The 17340-nt window shown below is 43.2% G+C and overlaps 1 protein-coding gene across 1 annotated transcript in view; it reads right to left on the bottom strand.

The window, feature by feature from the left end:
• LOC126234548 (alpha-(1,3)-fucosyltransferase 7-like) overlaps nucleotides 1-17340 on the bottom strand; it is a 362065-nt gene that overhangs the window by 3210 nt on the left and 341515 nt on the right. The window contains exon 6 of the mRNA XM_049943245.1: nucleotides 8098-8258. Within this exon, the coding sequence (XP_049799202.1) occupies nucleotides 8098-8258 (161 nt within the window). The remainder of the gene's footprint in view (nucleotides 1-8097; nucleotides 8259-17340) is intronic.

Below are 17340 nucleotides of genomic sequence, written 5' to 3'. Positions count from 1 at the left end.
ACCATCTGTGCGGAATGACTTGCTCATCATGAGGCTGATCGAGACAATTTTTCTTGAACATCGTCAGAAGCCATGGAACATGGGTTCATCACTTCGAACCGGAAACAAAACGGCAATCCATGGAGTGGCGCCACACCACCTCTGCTCCGACGAAAACGTTGAAAGTCTCACCCTTAGCCACTAAGCCATGGCGACGGTCTTCTGAGATTCTGTCAGGCTTATTTTCTTGATGTCCTCCCTCATGGTGCAACGATCAACTCTGAAGTGTATTGTGCTACCCTCAGGAAAATGAAGAAACGACTTCGGCGTGTTCTTCGGCACAAAAATACAAATGAATTTCTCCTTCTCCATGACAACGCAAAGTGTGATAAGTCTGCGAAGCTTAGAGGACTTCACAAAACTTCATTGGACTGTTCTTTGCCATCCACCCTACAGCCCGTATCTCGCACCTTCCGACTTCCATCTGTTTGGCCCAATGAAGGATGCACTCCTCGGGAAGCAGTACGTGGTTGATGGTGACGTTATTGATGCAGTAAGACTTTGGTTCCGACGTCGATGCGTGCATATAGGTCCTCCCAGTGAGGTGGTGTAAGGCCGTCCCATTGAACGGAGCTTATGTTGAAAAATAGGGTTTTGTAGTCAAAAGAGTGGGTAATAACACGTTTTATCGGAATCCTGAATGAAACCAACCTGTTTTCACAAAAAAGTGTTGCATGACTTATTCATAGGCCCTCGTAAAACCTAGTAACAAGCCCTATCTCAATGCAGAGGCATAATGAGAAGTGAAGGTAGTGTCTGCCCTATCTCAAGGCAGCAATGGCAGACGTTGGAGTTCTAAGAACATAGTTTCGGCCTACTTCACTCCTATAGAGAATGGCTAGAGTTTCAGACAAAACGAAAAGTCGAGATCCGAAAGTTATAAACCTCCTTAAGCACAATGCATTACATGTGATGTGTGTAGTTCAAGGTATATCTTTTTAATTTTATCCATATTTTGCAGCTTCAAACATGACTGTACTCAATACACTCGAGGTATGAACTAAAAAACGTCGTCAGTCGCAACTTTTCTTGTTTTATTCAGTAAACGATGCATTTCGGGCCCTGTGGGTCCATCTTCAAGTGTAATTCGTCTTAATACGTGCTTTATTTTTATCTCTTGAATGAGATGAAAGGCATATCAAATCTTTTCGTGGCAGGAATATGCATTTCATCTCATTCAAGAGAAAAAATAAAGCATGTATTAAGACGAATTACACCTGAAGATGGACCCACAGGGTGCGAAATGCATCGTGTACTGAATAAAACACGAAAAATTGTGATTGAAGGCGTTTTTTTAATTCATACCTCAAGGTATATCGTTCAAATCGGTAGAAATTTTGAGATATATTTTAAGAAGCACATTAACTCAGGCCTCAGATCAGCCTTAAGTACCCACCTACAGGAAACTCGGCATTCGATTACGGATCTTCCCTCTAATATTCAGTTTTTGCATCGAGAAAGCAACAGCCATAACGTAATATTTTCGAAGAAATAAAAATTTATCGACCACTGAAAAAAATTTCTGACGGAACACGTAATGTACAGGCGGATTTACGCCATATAAACCTTTCGGCCATTTCAGTTGTTTCAATAAGTAGTTTAGTGGTTTACAGAGGCATATTCTTCACGCATTGCCTTTAGATTTCAGTATATTCATCCACTTGCTTATTGGAGGATTAGTTTAGTAACACAGTACAGCTACTTTCCATCCTGCTCGTCGGACACACGATTCAGCCCTTACGTAACTTAGCGCATGAGCCATTTCCAGTGCTGTGTTATAACAGCGTTACATTGCCAGTTTCATGCCGTGTTACCTCCCTGAGTAATCTACGGATAACATATGTGTTCAGCCTTGTTTCTTTCTTTCCGACTTTACTTGAAGTTAGGCTACGTTTATTGGACTTCATTTGTTCGGATATTCTTACAACTATGTTTTTTTCCGATTTCTTCTGTTTTTCGTAGTTACTTAGACATGCCTTTATTTTATAGATTGCTATTCGAGCCCAATCATTTTAGATTGGACCACCGCTTTACAGCGACTTACTTTTATTATTGCTTTTACGATGAACGACGGAATTTGCCTCTAGCTGTCTTTTCTGTATACTGCATTGATTTGAAAGATAATGTAAAGATACTGTTCTTAGGTGCCTTACTTGATAACGATCGTTTGTTTTTAAAAACTGGTTTTTCCGAAGAGTAAATATGTTATTTTTCCTGTGTAAATATCACTCGATGTTGCATTTTACGAATGTGAAATCGGTCGTGATCCTTCAATGAGGAACTTTAACGGTCTGAGCAGAAGACGTTTTATTTCACACACTGTTTTAGAATGTTAGAAATCGTTTTATACTCGCATTTTATGACTCTCCAAGATCCTAAAACTCTCTTCTGAAGAAATTAACATGGATTCTGCGAACAACGGTCGTCTGAAACCCAGTTCGGTCTGCTGGCCCACGGGACTGACAAAGAAGTAGCTGGGGACGCCAACTGTTGATGCAGTGTTCCTTGACTTCCAGGCGCCATTCGATACAGTTCCGCACTGCCATCTAGTGAACGCATACGAGCATACGGTATATCAGATCATATTCTGATGTGACTGAAAAATTTCCAGCAAACAAAACACAGCACACCATTCTTAACGAAGACAAATATGCTGACGCAAAGATAACTGAGGATGTACTCCAAGAGAGTGCTATAGGACAATTACTGTTCACAATGGACGTCCTGGTGGATAAGGTCGGAAGTTCTAAGAGGCTGTTCGCAGATGGTGCAGCTGTAAACGGAGAAGTCGCAACGCTGGAGAATTGAAGCGAAATGCAAGAAGGCCAGCAGAACGTCGAAGCTTCGTCCATGGATTGTCACTTGATCCTCAACATAAACAAATGTAGCGAATTTTGCATAAATGATGACCCATCATTGTATGATTACATGATTCGCGAACAAGTACTGAAAGCATTACCAACCATTAAATACCTGGGAGTGTGGAAATGGAACGGTTTAAACCGGAACGGCCGGCCATTGTGGGCGAGTGGTTCTAGGCGCTTCAGTCCGGAACCGCGCTGCTGCTACGGTCGCAGGTTCGAATTCTGATTCGGGCATGGATGTGTGTGATGTCTTTAGGTTAGTTAGGTTTAAGTAGTTCTAAGTCTAGGGGACTGATGACCTCAGGTGTTCCCGGAACGAGTGTATAAAGCAAATCGCAGGATAGGCAGAAGCCAGACTGAGATTCACTGCAAGAATCATCACGAAATTTAGTTTACCCACGAAGGTGGTAGCTTACAAAGCCCTTCATCGACCTTATTCGACTAATACTTCAGTATTAATTGTTGTCCTGGGACATGCCTGTTACAGAATTAATAAACAGAGAACAACCGAAGAAGAACTGCACGTGTAGTCAGAGGTTCAATTGCTAAATGCGAAAACGTTATGGAGATGCTCACCATTCTCCAACGGCGGAAGCTGCAAGAGAACAGTGTAGTTAACTGTGAAAATTACGAGAGCATGCTTTGCTAGAATTACTTCCTCCTACGCATGTCTCGTGAGAAGACCAAGAAGGTAAAATGAGACATGTTAGAACTCACTCGGATTCCTACTAGCGATCGTTTTTGTCGCACATGATTCACGACTGGTACAGATGAGAAAGTGGGGGAGAGGGGTGGGGGAGGGGGGCGATGAACACAATGATACACGAACTACAAATTATTCTGTGCCACGCATTATAAGATGGCTTGCCGAGTATAGATGAAGATGTAGACAAGGCCTGTACTGTTAAAGATATATTCGGTATGAGTCATCTAAAGCTTTCACCCAACTTATTTTGTGCACAATTCAAGATACTGAAAAGAGATTTTTGGCTAATGAAAGTAGCCAGAGAGGTACGCAGTTTTGTTGCATGGGTAAGCGATCCATGTAAATCCTGTATCAATCGGATATTAGAACAAGTATGTTTACTTTGTTATAGAACGATATACTTTAACCGCCAACGTAAGCTCTTGAAAAGGCGAATGCGGTGGTAAAACGCTCGTTAACGTCGGCGGTGAAACTTTTCGCAAAAGCATCAGAGAAAGGTGCCAAAATTGAAGAGCAACGCGCCGGAATCTGCTACTGCAGTGTAAATGCCACCTAGTGGGACTCTGTCTGCATAAAACATCTCCACTTAACCATGGGCATGTAGGGCCTACACATGTTTGATGTGGTTTAATTAATTCGCGTCTGATTCTCTGTAAATTAGCATATAGTTGTATTTATAACTATCGTGGCTGACCCTGTATGTATCCCGCATCTTTGTAGATTAAGTCTATCTTCTTGATGCATATAACGTCGGAGCCTGGCATGAGAGCACCGCAATAGCCGAATCCGGCCGCCTGGCTTTCAACTTTAGCGGATGTTTTGGGCTCTTTTGCGAACAATATCGACGTCAGTCTTAACGAGTGCTGTATTACAGTACTAGGTTTTCAAGGTTTTTCCAATGCCGTTAAAGTATATGGTTCCATTTAAAAAGAATCGTACTTCCTTAAATATTTCGGTTACCACAAGAGTCAACAGTATTCCAATGAAACCCGATTGCAAGCGTCTGTGCTTCGTTTACATCTTGTTTAGGTATCTTGAACCATTCGAGAAATTAAAGTGTGTAAGTTTCAGGTAATTGACCCAGCATAAACGATAGGGCGGATTAAAGTCTGCCCTCAAAATTGGGTAGTTCACTGATGACGTAGCTGCCTTCATGGAGGTGACATCGTAAGAAATTCGTTACGGAATTCATAGAAATCTGCAGATGGTCGCCGGCCGAAGTGGCCGTGCGGTTAAAGGCGCTGCAGTCTGGAACCGCAAGACCGCTACGGTCGCAGGTTCGAATCCTGCCTCGGGCATGGATGTTTGTGATGTCCTTAGGTTAGTTAGGTTTAACTAGTTCTAAGTTCTAGGGGACTAATGACCTCAGAAGTTGAGTCCCATAGTGCTCAGAGCCATTTTTGCAGATGGTCAGTGCCTCGTACAAAAATTGGCTGATGGCCCTTGACGTAAATAAGAGCAACATGATGCGAATAAATCGACGAAGGTATCTGATAGACAGTACCCTATTACAGCCGGTGTCTACTTAAGTTAAAATTCTGGGATGAGAAGTCGTGCTGACCGTGCCCACATGGGCAGAATGCGTGTAATAGGGTCGACTGGCGGATAGCCTACACTAACAACACCTGCCCACGAGCTAGCTTAGGGATACTTAGGAATGCCCGCATCCTAAGGGGTAAAATTCGAATAGCCTACTCGAGTGCGTGTGTAGAACAAAAATCGGATATGATCGATTAACACTGCACAGAGATATCACATATATAAGCCATAAAGCGTCCACCCTTATGCACTGTGAAGGTCAATGTTACGCCAGTGCAGAGTAGACATGCAAGGAAAAAGCATGAATGCAATGCTGGAATGTCTCTTTCATGCGAAAGGGTGGAATATCAGCAGATAAGTGAGACTGAACGGGGCAGAAGCATCTGTCTCTGGAAAATTACTATTGTCATACCGTGAAATTCAGCCTCATACATAACACGCTAACTGATGCATGTGTTGAGTCAGCGGATAGAAAAGAGTACTAGACCACACAATGTGATCACAGAACAGGATGATCGCCAACTTATCTGCATGGACATAACACTCAGATCACATTTGAGCACTATTCTGCTACAACCTGTACTGAAGTCAAGGATGTAGGCTGTATTTGTTACATATAAGAAGATCAGAATATTAAATTCCATGGTACTGAGTGGCATAGCAGTGAAATGCCTAGAGCGTGTATTTAGGGCACTGTTACATAACACTCACGAATTTGACCCCTCCATACCAAGGGCAGTCTTAATATTTGCTCTTCCTTCAAGCAACTCCCCCTCATGCCGAACTTCATTAGTACAATGTCCAGTCTATGAGACGAGGGATTTGCAAGTACTTTGCGAAAAGCGATGAGTGCAACTACTTCACTGATCTGAATTCTCCAAATAGCGTTTTAGTTTGCCATTCTCTGGCGTATCATTTCATTGAGAGTAGCAATCAAGGAATACAGGATAATTTTAATTCAGAAGGCACAGAAAATCTATAATGGCACATGGAAACTGTGAGAGGGCTTGTGAGTCATGCTAGAATAGCTAGTAAGGTGAATGCCTACGGGAAACTAGTTTCCAGTTGGAATTCTAATTCGATACACACTTGAAATCTGAAAAGTAATTTCATAACAGTGCACTCACTGCCACAGGATAAGAGATTTATTTTGCTTTTATTCCCTCAGTTTATTTATCGTTGAATAATATATCGAACATGTCCCACCTAACGTAATCTAGCAACTTTTTCTCGTGTTTCTCCAGCAAACAATGTTAATGATTATGGATTTCCATCATACTGAGTTAATAGCGGGACGGCAACTTGTGTTAACCAGTTTGATTTAGAAACAGCCGAAGTTGCAAGATTAAGTTATTCCGTTTAATTGATGACTAGTTCCGCTGACCTGAACCTATTTTCAAATCATCCAGAGAGATGAAAAAATATTTTCTGTAATAGCGTTAAGATTGTACATACACAAAGTCAAGTTTTCCTATGAACAGTGTCCTGCCACTGTCAAGTTTGTGAACAGTGGGAGGACATTGTTCAAAGAAAAACTTGACTTTGTGTATGTACAATCTTAACTTGATTTGCACTTTACTATGAAAAATACAGTTTTGTCTGTCTGGATGATTTGAAAATGGGTCCAGCAAACCCGAAACTAATCATCAGTTAAATAAAAAAAACTGGATTTTGCAGCTTTGGCTTTTTCTACATCAAACTGTTAATGTTTTCTGCTTATTCGTAAGACGATGATTCAGATGCTAATGCGTGTGTAGAGATTCCTGTAGTTTCTCTAAATCACGTAGGCAAATGGTGGTATGGATTCTTCTTGTAGGGTAGGGCCCATTTCCTTATACGAGTGTCTTGTGAATATTGAATCAATGAGCTCAAGAGGGCAGTACTCAACACCATACAGTATCTACCTGACAACAAGCGACTAGCACCCGAGAAGACAGACGTGTTGTTTGCTTGGTTGTGCAGGATCGTGCAGGTAAGTCACGTGCCTTGAGACAAGTATCCACACAAACAGTGCGACGATGTATGTAGTACCACAGACAGTCAACAGGGAAACCGTTGGTGCAAGCTCCCGTGATATCGCAGTAGGTAGCCACGCCTATATTGAAGCACCAAATGACAACATTGGACACAGAAAGCAACCACATTGCTGATCGTGGTATGCGTTTGATACCATGACGGACGCATTTGTATGTTTAGGGTCACAGGAGAACGAAGTTGCCAGGTTGCGTTCGTGACTAGACCAGTGGCTGCGATCTTTCTTCGATGTGTCTGTGAGTTGTATTTCAACGAGATAACGCAAGACCGCATACTGCAGTGTTGCCTGGACCTACCTTGGTACAGAGCTGGTCGATTGTTTCCCTGGCTAGCGCATATTCCGCACTTATTCGAAACATCTGGCGATGGGTTGCTGGGAGACTGGAAAGCCACCACCCGCCAGACACTGTGACCGATGAACTATAGCATAGTGCCGACACTGTATGGAATAGCATACCCGTATCTGTCATCGAGATCATTTCGACTCGACCCCCAGCCGCATTAGAACCATTACTGTAGCGACGGATGGCAGCTCTGTGTACCAATTTGGCACACTGTATACCTCCATATACAAATTTAATAATGTATCCATCCTACTATATTGCATAAGCCCAATAAGTAATTTTCGTTATTTGCTATCATTGCCGGTGTTGCAGTTTTAATGGTCAACTGTGCAGATCACCAGTAAACAATTTCATGTTCCATCTGTTCTAGAGTTTCAACAAAATCAAACGTATAGTAATTAATAAATTTTTCCTCTGTTTTGTACAAGGTAACTAGATTCATCAGTAGGTTCTCGTTTAGTTAGTCCTCTCACGCTCCACGTTTAAATGGAACAGCACGAAACCGCAGTACATGTGATTACGACGTCTGTAGCGCGCTTTATAGTTATTTTGAGACTGAAGACAGACGTACCTTGCTGGGAGGCGCCCATGACGACGGGCACCGCGCCGTGATGGTAGGCGTTCCACCACAGCTTCTCCGTGACGTACTCGCGGCAATTGCTGTTCTCGAACGACAAGTAGAACTTGTACTGCGACAGCGCAGGGCAGTCCTTCGTGAAGTGGCCAGGGCAGCTGCAACACAGAGGCACCGGTTCTGTTTAATGATGGCTCGCGCTGACTAGTGCTAATGCTGGGTGCATGCGCTACATTGGAGTAGGTGTTTTTATGTTTCTAAGCCACACGGTAAAATAAGTTTGGTTATTTTTCAAAATGATCAAAGCTGCAGTCTCCAAAACTTCCAAAAGCAATGCGGCAATACCGTCTCATGCCGATATCTTGCAGGAGCACTAATGGAAATCGTCGGGAACTGTAATTTGGTGCTAGAAGTTAGACAAGATGAAACAGTGCTGTTTCGTTACTGAAATACAGATAGCCCCTTGACATGCAAACACGTTCCCCTACTCCCTTCTCTTCACTTTTTCCCTCTTCTTATTAATCTCGATTTCATTGCAGGATGAATCTCTGGTCGTCATCAATCTGTCGCTTCCTGGTAGCTGAGTGGCTGGGCGACGGAATGTCATGTCTAACGGCCCGGGTTCGATTCCCGGCTGAGTCGGAGATTTTCTCCGCTCAGGGACTGGGTATTGTGTTGTCCTTATCATCATCATTTCATCCCCAGCGACACGTAAGTCGCCGACGTGGTGTCAACTCTAAAGACTTGCACCAGGCGAACGGTCTACCCTCCGAGAGGCCCTAGCCACACGGCAATTCCATTTCCAATCTGTCGCTTGAGCATTTGTTAGAAGTTAAGGTTTTCGTGAGATCCTGGCTGAACAATTTGTGCAGTGTGTGGATTAACGGGACATTCTTAGCTCAAGATCAGTGACAGTATCAACGATGAGGAGATCAGCTTGACCACAGGAGCTTACAAGACGAATCTCATAGCCACTCTCTATGCTGAGGTTTTGGAGCCGCCACTTGCCATCTGGCAGCCACTTATTATGGTGCATCCGGGTTATGACATCCTTTATGTTGTAAATTGACCGATGCACCATACCGTTGATCGCCTAACTATTGCAGAAATTTCTCAAATCGTCTGAGATTAAGGATCTGCGTAGATTACAAGCTAGTTACTTGGTGTGGGACAAGTACAAATCCAAACCCAAGTTTGGATCGACTGCCACCGTGGTTACTGAAGAAGTCCAGAGAAATTTTTGATTTAATGAGTCAGAGGAGGTACTGGACAGCGACACATGTTCTTTATATAAAGTTTTATGAAACTTTATATCACCACCGCAACTGCACAAGGTGGTCATAAACGGTCTGGAAAGCTTGTAAGAGTGTAGCATGGAAGGCTGTGCTGAGAAATAAGTGTTAAGACAAAGATTTGATACGTTGCGTCGGTTCCGAATTCATTAGCATTGAAGTAATTCAACCAGGCCTTTACGCGCAAATGTAAGCGGCCCGCAAGATATAATTAGTGTCAGTTGTTCTCACAGTGCAGACGATTGTCGATGAGACTACGTAGCCTTTGGGTCAGTTTCGATCCTTTCTACCGTTTCTTGTCCAATTTTGGATCGATCTCTTGTTCAGTTTTAGCAAACCAAACGAAAAATCCGTTTGGGGACACTGCCTCTGGCGGGTCGCTTGAATTTGCGATCGCAATAGCCTGATTGACTAACTTAAATGCTACTTAACCCAGAAAAGGCGCAACGTACCGAAATGTTTTCTTAACAGTTACCAGTACCACCTACACTGCAGCACACTTATGAACTTTACATTTTGTTTCTAACCGCCTTGTATAGCTATACTAACAGTTTAACTGAGTGGCAGTACAACTTCGTTGTCGCTACGTGGTTTTTGTTGACTGTCTCCTCAAGATCCGGTTACCTAAGGAGTTCATTGCATACGATGTAGAATTACAGGTGGTAGACAAAAGTACGGGAATACGAAAAATACAGCACATTACCGTGACTAATATGGTGTAGGAAAACCAGTTGCATTCAACGCATCTTCCAGTCGTCTCGCAATGGATAAACACAAGACCCTGTGGTTTTCAGAGAATCTTATACAATTTTTCCGTAAAATAGTGGCCAGTTCAGCTAACGATGATGGTGAAGGACAGCAATCACGCACTATTCTCTCCAAAGTAAACCACAAAACAAGGCACTCCGTCTTCAGGCCACAAGTGGCCCATCGGGACCATCCGACCGCCGTGTCATCCTCAGTTAAGGATGCGGGTAGGAGGAGCGTGTGGTCAGCACACCACTTAACTTCGGTGATCTGACGGGGACCTGTGTATCCACTGTGGCAAGGCAGTTGCCTTAGACCACAAAGGCTCAATAATATTTAGATCTGGTGTAGTGGTGATCAGGGGAGATGTTCCAATTCATCCTCGCACTCACAAAACCAGTCCTGAACCATGTGGGCTGTGCGAACAGGGGTCCTGTCGTACTGGAACACATCACTACTGCAGAAAGTTGTTGTTATTTTGGTGCTGAAAGGGTTCGCAAGTGCGATTTTCAGTTATACAGTGACTTTTGCAGCTACTGTCCTCTTATTTTTCGTCCTAATCCTCTTGAATAATCGCTCATCATGATCACTCAACACACACTGTCGTCCACGTTGTGACTTAGCAGATGATGCTTTTCCGGTTTCCCTATATGTAATATGAACTAAACACCAAACACTTCGGCTACTTTGGTTACGGAAGTACCTAAAGGTTCAAACGTGTGTGAATTTCTAAGGGACCAATCTGCTGAGGTCGTCGGTCCCTAGATTTACAAACTACTTAAACTAACTTATGCTAAGAACAACACACACACACACACACACCCATGCCCGAGGGAGGACTCGAACCTCCGGTGGGAGGGGCCGACGGAAGTACCCACCATATGAGCAATTAGCCCAAGCTCGAATGAACTGAGCTTCGACATGATGTACTCACAACTACATATAACACTGTTCTGAGTGCGCCTGACACCTGCAACTTATTGAGCATCGTACGAGTGCTTTTCGTTGTCAAATACAGCTCTGCTATCTGTAGGTCTGGCTAGCATCTGTGTATGCAGTCATGAGGGCACTGGAGGTGTGTTCATACTATGAAATTTCTGATCCTTTGATCCTCTCTAACGATTTTACCGAGCAGATAACGTAGTCGAGAGTACCCTGGACGCCCTTCACCGTCTACATGAGAAGGAGACGTTGTTCTGCTAATACCAGAGCACATGGGCATTAAGGAAATCGAATTAATGTGGGAGCTAAGGTGATGTGTAGTGTTAAGTAGAGGGTTCAGTATGACGTCCCCCTACATGATATCACTTCATTGTTGAGGCACAGAGCAATTTGCAAATGGGAAGAGGTTGTTGGAAGTGACGGACAATAAGCTGCAGCTAGTAAAGTCAACATGGCTATGACGTACCTTCTTCTATTCACACAGAAGAAGAGGCCCTTCTCATTCGTCCTCGCATAGAACACAACACTCTGATCATGACGTCTTGCTCCAGCGGGAGGACACTGTAAAATGTAGCGCTTGCTCTGCTCTTATCGAAATGAACAACACTTCTGTTAATTGTATTTTATTTTCGGAAAAGTGGATAACGGCTAATTTGTCTGCAGATTTGCCCTCTATTTTAGGTGAGAATGAGACGAATGTTGTACGAGGCGATACTGAACTCCTTCATACAAGTAGTTTGGCAGCCCACATAATACAGAAATATTTCGGATCTCCTTGCTACAGACATAATCGATCGTTCTGAGAATGTTACCGAAGAAACAACATTAGCAACACTGACGCTATTACAGCTTTGCCAAGGCCAATTTTTTATCCAGACAGTCTGGCTGTATTTGAATACGGTAGGACTAACTGACAGTCACTTTAATCCTCCTTAAGAGGGAAAATAGGAATATTCAGTTTCAATCTGACAAACGTAGGAAAGTTGGAATTGAATTTCAACACATAACATAAATCACGCTCTAAACAACAAAATTCTAAATATGTTAATAAGAAAGGGGAAAGACGCAGTGTCATTTAAGAATATAATTCGGAGGATTTGGAATCAGAAAACCGCTTCGCTCTCCCTCCAGAAGACAGTGTAGGGAAACTAACACAGAAAGGTTAATGGCAACTCGTTCATTCGCAAGAGTGGCAATACATCAAGTCTGCATCAAATTCCACAGTCAGATCTTGGCGAAAGATTTACTAGAAAATAATAGGAAGTTTTTATCGTATATTAAAACGAGGAACGTATCCTAATTCGCTATTTAGTTGTTGTTGGGTTCGTAGGAGTAACTGTTTTTCAAATACGAAAGTACTTACTTAAATATCTCTAATCTACGACTTTCCTGCGGTCAGAATTTGGTATGGTACTAGTATGCATTTTAAATGCAGAGTTTAATATCTCGACTTTCTGTACGTTGTCATCACTCTTTCGAAACTCACATCTGTGTTAGAAGTCGTCTCTCAACTCACCTCCTAAACGTTGTCATGGTCTGCCGGGAGAACACGATTTTTGGATTTTACTTCCATCACACCACTTGGCACTGGGATTCAGACACCATAACTGGCTGCCCATCTCACTGATTCTGCTTGCTTCCCACTGTGTGTGAATTCTGGTGCTCTGCCATAGTACTGTCACTTCATAACCACAATCAATTCCAAAAGCAGGATCATCAGTGAAGAACAACACTTAAGCATTGAAAGGACATTTATTACTGACACCTACGTACAGACATGACTAAACTGAACTTCTGGACGGAGAGTGCTGATATTTACATAGTCGTCGAATATTCTAAAATATGAAAACATTAAAAACGTAAGAAAGTTTGGAGAACCTTGCAGAAATGATATGTATATAATAACAAGCCGCGCCGGGTAGCCATGCGGTCTGAGACGACTTGCCAAGGTTCGCGCGGCTGACCCCGTCGGATATTGGAGTCATCCCCCGGGCATAGGTGTGTGTGTTGTCCTTAGCGTAAGTTAGTGTAAGGCAGATAAATAGTGTATAAGCTTAGGGACCGATGACCTCAGCAGTTTGGCTCCATCGGAACTTACCACAAATTTCCAAAAATCTATAATAAATAACAAACAGTCCCACTTCAGGAGAAACAGCGACTCGCTGTTTGAGAGGTTCTCGTTGGAGTCAACTACAGCTCTCTGGATGTAGATCTTGCTAGAACCCTTTGTGTAGCAGTACTAGTGGATCCTCCCATTGTGGTCGCATTGTCACCTCCTCTACACTATGATGATCATCAAAGGTAGCTTCTGCCATCGAAGCTTCGTGATTGCCGATCAGATCTTCATTTTCTTTTAACGAGAAGCCTCCATCGTCACTCTGTTCGTTGGGACTATAGTAGGGCTTCATACGCAGGACATGATGACGTCCCTGCACTTTTGCCATCTTGATAAAGGGTTACAATCCTCAGCTTCATACGCAACGTCTGACAAGCAATGAAGGATACGACACTGCTCAAAGTAGCACTTCAGCGCCTTTTATGGTAGTTCCAAAGAGTTGAAGTTCCATACCAAGTCTCTCGGGCTAGGTTTATAGCGATCTCGGTTCATCTCCTGGACCTCAAGGGTTCTTATCGAGCCAACTGTCTTGCTTCTTCGAACCTAGCGATGATATGTTTCATGTAATCACCCTGAGTATCGTCCGGTTGAAATGGGATCAATGTGTTGATTGTCATTTCGTTCTCACGACTGTGGAGCAGAAAAGCAGAAAGAACAGTGTGAAGCATAAGCTATCACGGGTTCAGAACGTTTTCCTAATTTGTATCAGAACTGCACTTCCCCCATACACGATAGCCATGCGTGAAATTCTGTCTCTGCATTCTCGAATACAATGCTAGGACTGGAGATGATGTTAATGCCAAGGACAACGAAAGCTCTTTCTGGCACCTCGTTCAAGAAAATTCGGCGTCTCCCAGCAAGAGTTCTTGCAAGGAACATGTCTAAGTACTGAAGTCCTCTACGAATTGCCAGTATTACGAGCACATTCCAAGAATACTTCTCACATTACAAATGTGTCAAGGATTGTGAAAAAATCTGTGACTGTTCGTATTTTCTCTGAATTGATACGACAGATTCCATCGCTGTTCACCAGACCTCCAAAATCTTTTATTTACGTGGCGAAGGCCTGTCTCAACACACATCGACACGTTGTCATGTGGCTTAGATGTCCTTCAAATCCTTTCGAAAATTAACAGTGCAATAAAACAGAAAAGATACATCGTTCATTTAAAGAGTCGAAGCAGGTTGTCCATCATACAATCAAAGACGGCTCGAGCGTCACATAGCAAAAACGGAATGTAATTGAAATCATACAGCTGTCAGGTGTTATGAAGGCAATCTTTTCCAAGTCAGTCTTGTCAACCTAGATTTGTCAGTCGCTTGTTTGCACCTCCATAGTTCAAAAACTACTTTGCTCGTTTCAAATAACCTAGGGTGTCATCAAAGCGTGGCAACTGGTAGACACCTTTTTGTGATTTTGTTCAGTCGCCTCTTGCTGACATAGAAAAGCCATATGCCATTCTTCTCCTTCGCAAGGACCACAGGAGAGGAAGATGAACTCTTTGAGAGTTTACTGATGTCATCTTGCAGTATCTTCTTCACGTCCACCCGACTTACCCTTCAGCCGATGATACCCTTTATGAGCGCTGGCTAAAATATGTATGATCCTCAATGTTAATGCAGTGTTTTATAATATGCCGTATAGTCTGTCTTTTCTCCATTTCATATTTGAAAGCATCTACAAATTGGCACTAACAGTTGCCGACGTTGTTCCTTGGACAGGCCGGATCTTATTAGCACTTCGACAGTAGCGTCCTTCATTGCGTTGCCTATAATGGCAGCGGACCACGATTCTTCATCGATGGCCCTAAGCTGCCTTTCGCGGATTCAGTCGGCTGATCCTACGCTCATACAGGAATGAACTGTGGCTGCTGCTCGAGGCAATTACTGATCCAAAATTCTCCTTCATCAGCTTGCGATCGTCGCTGGCATGCAGATTTGTATAGTGAGCCTTAATAGATTTTTGCAATTAACGAAAGCTTCACAACTTTACTGAGCATCTAAATTGACAAATATAACTCCTCTCGTTGACGGTGGTGGGATAATAACATCTCGAATGGTAAACAACGGCCCAGAGCAATCTTTTTTACTTGTGCACGTTAGAATAGCTTCATCGCTTTGAAGCGAAAGTCTGTGACTGTGTGCCTGCAGGAACTCTCATCCTGCAACATTATGACTACATGATGTTAAAACGACAAATTCGAGCGCTGTATTCTGTTATTGGTGGTTATTTTTGCTATACACGTTCTTTTCGACTGGCTATATTTGCCCTTTGCGACTTTCAGCACAATCGCCTTCGTAACACGGAACATAATAGTCTTCTTTAGTTGGCGACGACAAGCCTTCGACATCATAAAAAAAGAAGCCACTGAGTTGACCATCGCCTGAACAAACTGGCCGTCGATGACATAAATGAGATTTATTAACGTATTATTAACTGTCACTCTTGGAGGATTTTTCATCTGTGATGGTCTCGGCCTCTCGTCCATAGATTGTCGCCTCGCTTAATTTTCCCTATGTCGGCGGCTAGGCGAGTGGTTGGTACCTCTATACTGCGGTGAGGAACTGTTACGGCGTGATGGGTAGCGACTTCGTCCAGAGCACGGTGGTGGTCCTTGTCCCACAGATCGACTATAATCGTCTCCACTTGACTGGCGAGAATAGGACTGTTGTGAGGCTGGCGTCTGGCGGCGTAGTAGCCGTCGAAAACTCGCCTTCTTTCTCTGAAGAAGCGTACGAGTCCAGGGCGTTCACAGCGAGAACGAACTAGTGTGTTGCGCTAGCACATCTTAATGAATTTCTCTGTTACTATGGCATCTATTGCCAGAAGAGCTTGGTACATGTCTTCTGGAATCCATTTCATCAAGTGTGACATTTTGTCAGCTTCCGGCAAACTCTGATTCACAGTGTGGCATAGGGCCATATCATTAAATATGTAAGACGATATCGTTTCCCCATGACTTTGGGCTATGTTGTTCACTTGTTCTTCGCTAAGAGAATATCAAGCTAAATGTCACAAAATGTTTTCTTCAGTCTGATCTGGAATTTGTCCCAGGCGTCGAGCTTCGTTTTGTTATTCTCAGACCACTGCTAGGTCGTGTCGTTCAGCTAAAAGTATACATTTTCCAAACGTATAAAGTCATCCGATCTGCTGTATGTGGAAATTAGGTCTAATCTTTTCACACATTTCGTCTGGTCTTGACCAGCGCCTCCTGGAAATACTGGTGGCTGCCAGATGTGTAACTAATTTCTTGCTGTTTCGGAATCCATTGGTCTGCTGGAGACTCAGACAGACCTGTGGAACGACGGACTGCTTGTATTCTGGTTACTCTACGTGTAGGCAAAGACTTTTGCTTCGTCTAATTGGAGCCGCGGTGAAGTGGATATTTTGAAGTACCCGGCATCTCCATTAAACAAAGCCATGTGGTAACTACAGTCAAATCCAAATCTGAAAGCAGTATCGTCAATGATGTACAGCCCTTAGCACTGCAAGCACGTTTATTACTGACACCAACGTACAGATATGACAGAACTGAACTCACACCAGTATTTACGTTTTTTTGCTATAAAGCCAAGTGATTCTAAACAGTGTAAACTTTTGTCGCAGCTGTGAATATTTTTGACATGAGCTGTATTAGGCAACGAAACCATTTCTATTGGTGACACATGAAAATTTGTGCTGGACTGGGATTCGAACCCGGATTTCCCGTTTATCGCGAGAGGTTGCCTTACCAATACTGGCTACCCACGCATGCTTCCAGGACCGATCCAAACATCATATGCTACAGTGTCTACGGCCACGCTGCTCACAGCTTACCTGGGTTTCCGCAACAGGATTAATGAGACAAACGTGTTCAACGTTACTATTACCATGGTTTTGCATGCGTGCATGTCTGAAGGAACAAACATCGTAATAATGAACACATACTTGTATGAATCGTTAACTGATGCCAAAATTTCCGTTATTTTCGCCAGCACCAGGACCCTAATGCCTACCTGCACATAATCCATAAAATAATGTTCCTGTACTACGTCCATCCGATGACCAGCTTGAGCGACTCGATAAATAGGCCACGGTACAATAAACAGTATCAGCTTCAAAAAGCAAATGGCTGCATATTATACATACACCGTCAACGATAT

Source organism: Schistocerca nitens, chromosome 2 (genome assembly GCF_023898315.1).
Source record: "Schistocerca nitens isolate TAMUIC-IGC-003100 chromosome 2, iqSchNite1.1, whole genome shotgun sequence".
NCBI classification, from domain to species: domain Eukaryota; kingdom Metazoa; phylum Arthropoda; class Insecta; order Orthoptera; family Acrididae; genus Schistocerca; species Schistocerca nitens.
Note: the sequence above shows the minus strand (reverse complement) of the source record. Positions and strands in the feature narration are given on the sequence as shown.